Here is a 5,888-nt window from a genome sequence, read left to right on the forward strand (position 1 = left end):
GGCACTATAAAGGACGTTCTTTTTGTTCCAAACAGCACATTGCTGCCTCAGTGTCTGACGGTGAAGCAGACCTCCTCTGGAAGAGCAAGTCTGTCTCTTGTGCAGTTCCTCTGCAAACCCCTCCCACCCTTGCCATATGCTTCCCCCCTCCCCCAGCTAATTCCCATCTTTGGGATGCCATACGGTTTGGCAGAATCTTGGCATGGGGCTCTGAGATCTGAAATTATCCCGGGTGTGGCACCTGACCACTCTCCCGGTCTATTCCACTTTACTCTCTGCGGCAACAGGGATGCGCCTGGAAACAGGGGCTTAGATTTGGTCCTCCTGTGGCCGGAACCAATCGCATCTCATTGACATTGACACACTCTCTCTGGTTTAAGGGCTGCATTTCAATTCGACGAAGTTTCCTGAGAAGGTATTCTGAGCATGTGTTCCCAAATGATATTATTCTTTTGTGCTGGGATTCGGGACAAACCGTTTCAGTAGGAACTGCATGGCACACCCTGTGCCTGGGCTTGACTTGCTCTCGTCACAGCGCATGGGGGATAGACGGGCACTCCTGAGCTATCTGACTTGCATTTGCCTGGATTCACTCCTGCAAAACTCCAGGTCAGTTGAGAAATACTGTAGCCACAAGACCAGCTGATCTCTGCCTTCTCTGACTTCTCCCTTCTTTTGCAGCTCAGCCCTGGGGTCCATGGCATTGTTCTCCTGTGGGATCTCTCTGTGCTGGGCTGAGAAAACACCTGCTCTTTTCTCTTTGTGAAGGAGTCAACCTTTGGCCCATATACAGGCTTCACTAGGCAGCCATCACTCCCTGGTCTTTTCTTGGCATCCACTGGCGTACTTGTTATTGTTGATAGCCAGATGCAGGGTCTAGGCAATGGCCAGGAACTAGTCCACTCCACCCAGCTCTTCATCCATCCCACCCTTCCTTTGCTCACTCATGAAACATTGACCTGTTCTCAGAAAGGTTCTCCTCTGGACCTGGAAAGGGAGATGGGAAAATAAAGGCATAATTACACAAGCATGGGCTAGAGACTAAATTAGAAGGAGACATAGAATGCCGTGAAAACAAAAGCATTTGAACCTGGGAACTAAGGAGAGAAGAGGGGTACATTCCCCGGAACGCACACTCACGGGACCGAGTCTCTCAGTTTACTGCTCTTCCAGTTCCATCTCCACTGGCTTTGCCTTGTACTTTATTGGTTATTGCACCAATGTCCTGCCTTTGTGTATGGGCATCTTCCCAGACTTCTGTCTTCGTGACTTTTCTATTGTCATGAAGAGGCACCATGATCAAGTCAACTCGTGAAAGAAGGAATTTAATGGAGGGTTTTCCATTCCAGAGGATCAGTTCTTGACTACCAGGGTGGAGAACATGGCAGCAGACAGGCAATTATGGCATTGGTGCAGTGGTCGAGAGGTTATATCTGATCCACAAATACTGGGCATTGGAGGGTAAAAAGAGAGAGAAAGAGAGAGAGACAGAGAGAGAGAGGGAGTGAGAGAGACAGAGAGAGAGAGGGAGAGAGAGAGAGAGACAAACAAACACACACACAGAGAGAGAGAGACAGACAGACAGAGAGAGAGGGAGAGAGAGAGACAGAGAGAGAGGGAGAGAGAGAGAGACAGACAAACACACACACACACACACAGAGAGAGAGACAGAGAGAGGGAGAGAGAGAGATAGACAAACACAGAGAGAGAGAGAGAGAGAGAGAGAGAGAGAGAGAGACAGACAGACAGACAGACGGACGGACGGACAGACAGACAGAGAGCATCAGAGAAGGAGGAGGAGGAGAGGGTGCCAACAGGGACTGGCATGGGCTTCTGAAACCCCACAATCCACCCCCAGTGACACACCTCCTCCAACTAGACCACGCCTCCTAACCCTTCCCACACAGTTCACCAACTGGGTACCAAGCACTCAGACATATACAGCTCTGGGGGCTGCTGTCACTCAAAGCATACAAACCTCGGGATTTTGGTGAAATTGCTTCGCTTCTGCTCCCACTCTGCTTCCCTGTGTGTTGCTGTGGCCACCCCAGTCGGGCTTGCTTCTTCTCGACTGGCCCTTTGACTCTGAGCTGCAGACCCACAGGGTACCAGCATCCTTTTGAAAACTCAGCCTGCCCAGCGTAAAACATGGCAAGTCTGACTCTGGGAGGTCGGCTCATCCTCAGCCTGCCTGTTCTCTCAGGCCGCACTTCTGGCTTTTTTTTTTTCCCAGATTGGATTCACATTTAACTGGTCCCCTGACTTCTCTATAATTATTTACATATGAGCCTTACATATACTTACACACACACACAAACACACACACATACACATATATACCACATATAATGCTTACCTACGGGTTTAGCCTGCTACCTGAAGAATGAGCCAGAGTGACACCCCCTCCCCCCCCCAAAAAAAGTTTATTTTTATCCCCATTCCCCTTGTGACTCTCCACGGAAGCTCTACTGGGAATCTCTTTTCAATTCCTAGATAATATCTCATGTGGAAATATTAGCTTGTCAAGGATCGCAACAGACCCTTTTGGAGAGTTTTAAACATTCCGATTTGATTTAAATTAAACTTTCAATCTCTCGTCCAATTTTAAGTTTGCCTTCTAAGTCTCAGCTTGGGGGGCGGGGCATGGACCCAGATCCAGCTTCCTGCCTGGGGAATAGCAAACAGCCTGTGGTTTCCAGCCGACCCTCTGGGTCTTCCTTCTCCTGGTTCACCTGCTACATCTAAATGGTAGCGACGGGTGGAAGGGGAAGCTGTCTCGACAGCTGCTAGTGTCGCTGGGCCAGAGATGCCATGGCAGGTGTCCAGCTGCTCGGTGAGATTCTCAGGGCCCTTTGAGCTGTGAATTCTCTGACACAGAACAGGCCCCTACATGGATGATACATTCTCTACTGGCTACCACTGGTACCCCCTCAGCGTCTCCTTGGGAAGAATCTCTCCAGACCTGCTGTAGGAATCTCTAGTCTGCAGTCAGTCCTCCTACAGGGGTTCTTTCCATGATGGCTTTGGCTTAGCCATGTCTGAAGGCATTCTCCCCCACCAGTAAATGTCTGTGTAGCTGAGTTCTCACAAGGGCGATGCTCTTGGGAGGGTCCGACTCAGAGAGCGAGCAGTTCACTTCTAAGAGGGAGCCCGTGGAAACCCGAACTGACAGGGGCAGCAACTAAGATGTCCTTATTTCTCACTACACCCATGCAGCTGCTGCCACAGCAGCCACAGTCTAGTTGTCTGGATCCTGGGAGTCTCCTGGCATATTCTGAGCTCCAGGTCTTGCAAGGAAACTAGAAAAAAGTATAAGTCAAATGGAAAGGTAGGGGTAAGCAGCACCTTTTGCCTAGGGTAGACCATAACTATGCAATGATGGTAAGACAGGACACAGACGCGCTGGCTAGAGTGAGGGGCACATGCGTGCTGTATTTGCTTTGTCACCTAAGCCTGTAATGACAGGGAATGCACACACATATGTGTATTGCAAATGCATGTGTTTGTGTGTGTGTGTGCGTTTGCACGTGCATAGTTGGAGCATGTATTCAAGAGTTAGCACTTTTAAGAGAAACACTGTGAGAGATATGGGTATCATTATGACTAAGAACCTTCTGGGAAGAGAATTTGACTCCATGAGGTGTGTATGTGAGTGTAAGGGACAGGGAAGAAAAGAGAGAGAGAAAGAAAAATAGAAAGAGGAAGAAAGAGGATCATGAGAGAAAGAGAAAAAGAAAGGGAAAAAGAAAGAGAGGAAGTGAGAGGAAGAGAAAGAAAGGAACAGAAAGGAAAGAGAAAGTGAGAGAAAGAGAAAACACAAAGAGAAAGCAAGAAGAGAAGAGAAAGCAAAAGAGAAAGAGCAGAGAGAAAGGGAAAGAGAAAGCAAAAAGAACAGAAAGGAAGAGAAAGAAGAGAGAAAAGGAAAAGAGGGAGGGAGAAAAGGAAGGAGGGAGGGGGATAAAGTGAAAAGACAGAGGAAGCTGGGGAGAGACCATTTGGGTGAGCCAGGGAGCAGGGCTCACACTGTGTCCCAAGGGACATAACTAATACAAGGACTTTATTGTGTCTTTGGAGCAGTAGACAGGCGTTCCTGGAGGCGCTGGTGCCTAGGCTGAGGGTCAGAGAACTAGGGAGGGGCTGCTTAGGAGGAGCTACAGCTGTAGGAGGCACTGTGTCAGACTTTCCTATCAGCTGGAGCAGGAAGGACAGAGGCTGACCCTGGGCACGAGTAACGGGTGCGGTGTGATGGCCCTGGCCATGCTTCCTTGAGTTCTTGAAACTTGAATAATTTCCAAGTCACCTGCTTTGTTAGAGTCCTGGCCCTACCTGGGTAGCCACCAGTGAGCTTGCTCAATGTCATAGTCCGCCCCTCCCCACTTTTTTCCCCACTCAGTGGCTGGGTCAGCCTGCCCAGTGGCACCTTTGCTCTTCCCCTACATCTACAAGGTGGTTGGGAGGCATGGATGGAAACTTCTGGATTTCCTGAGTCAGTGCACTCTGCCCCTTCCTGTGCTGTCCCACTCCCCCCCCCCCCCCCCCCCCCCCCGTGGTCCCAGGAGGGATGCTGAACAAGGAAGGAAGCCACAGGTATGCAGGGGAGCCAGGGCTTGATCTTGACACATCATTTCCTGGTAAAGTCCGAACCTTTGGAGTCCAGGTTCCTCTTAGACCCAGGGCAATTGTGAGCCTGGCGCTAACTGGTTGTTAAGTGCCAGCTGCTAACAGGTCCCAAAGACAATGGAATTCAGTGCTATACAGAATTGTGTTTGCCACCTGTGAAGCATCAAGAAATTATTTTGCATGGCTACGCGCATTTTAACCTTTCCTGAAGACAAGAATCTGCAGGATGAAGGTAGAACTTTTATAAGAAAATATAGATTGTTGTCAGGTATGGTGATGTACACCTTTATTCCCAGGGCTAGGGAGGCAGAAGCAGCCGGACTTGTGTGAGTTCAAGGCCAGCCTGGTTTACGTAGTGAATTCTAGGACACCCAGGGCTATGTAGAGAGACCCCGTGTCAACAACAACAACAACAACAAAACAAAAAACAAGAAAGAAAATACAGGTTTTGGGTTCCTTTTTGTTAGGGCTAGTGGGTTATTTTTTGTGGTGGGGGTGGTTTTAGGGCGTGGGTTACGTGTTCGCTAAGAATTCTGTCAGCAGGCCTGAGGAGAAGAACTGTGGGATGTTTGTCAGGCTCAGGTGCTGGGGACCCAGAAGAGGGAAGAGGGTGAGGTGGAGAAATTTACTAGGTGAGAGGCTGGAGCCTTCTGTCAAATACTGGGCGACTTGGCTGTCGCTATTAGTCCTGGCTGTGAATCAGTCAGGAGCCTTCCCGAGGCTGCTCTTCTCCTTGAAGATTAATGTCTGTCTTCCCCTGTAGCTGCCAGCAGGAGGAAGTCAGAGAACTGAAACCTGACAACAAGGAAGTGCCCAGAGTTAGCCACTGCAGCGGCGTTTGGGGTACTGGGTCAAAGAGTGGGGGAGGGGGCAGAGTCCTTTGGGGGAGGTTAGACATCACTTGACACAGAATGACAGTTTGCCTACCACATCCTGGTGGGTGTTGAACCTGTGGCTGGTGCATGTGACCATGTTGGGAACGATGACGGATGCTTTCCCAACCCTGTACTTTGACCTTTGTGATTTGGTGGGAGAATCTTGGAACCCCTCAGATCAGGAACCATTCCCGGGATATGGCTGCCATCACCCAGGGGCCGGCATGGGACCAGGAACAAAGACTTCTATGTTTGTCCAGGACAAAACACACAAAAGGGGTGTGGAGGGCCGGGGGACGGTTACTCTGCCCAATGGGGTTGCGAAACGACGGGGGAGGCTTACTGGAAACCCTCCTCCACCTGGGATCTAATCACGCTCAGACGAGGAACCAC

At 49.9% G+C, this 5,888-nt stretch overlaps 1 protein-coding gene across 1 annotated transcript in view; it reads left to right on the forward strand.

Annotated features, from left to right (window-relative positions):
- The first annotated feature begins 5,590 nt into the window (after positions 1–5,590).
- LOC101999461 (MLV-related proviral Env polyprotein-like) overlaps positions 5,591–5,888 on the forward strand; it is a 1,811-nt gene continuing 1,513 nt past the window's right edge. Inside the window, 2 exon segments of the mRNA XM_005362387.2 lie at positions 5,591–5,699; positions 5,702–5,888. The exon segment at positions 5,702–5,888 is cut by the window's right edge and continues 1,513 nt beyond it. Coding sequence (XP_005362444.2) covers positions 5,591–5,699; positions 5,702–5,888 — 296 coding nt within the window.

This window comes from Microtus ochrogaster, linkage group LG5, assembly GCF_000317375.1.
Source record: "Microtus ochrogaster isolate Prairie Vole_2 linkage group LG5, MicOch1.0, whole genome shotgun sequence".
NCBI classification, from domain to species: domain Eukaryota; kingdom Metazoa; phylum Chordata; class Mammalia; order Rodentia; family Cricetidae; genus Microtus; species Microtus ochrogaster.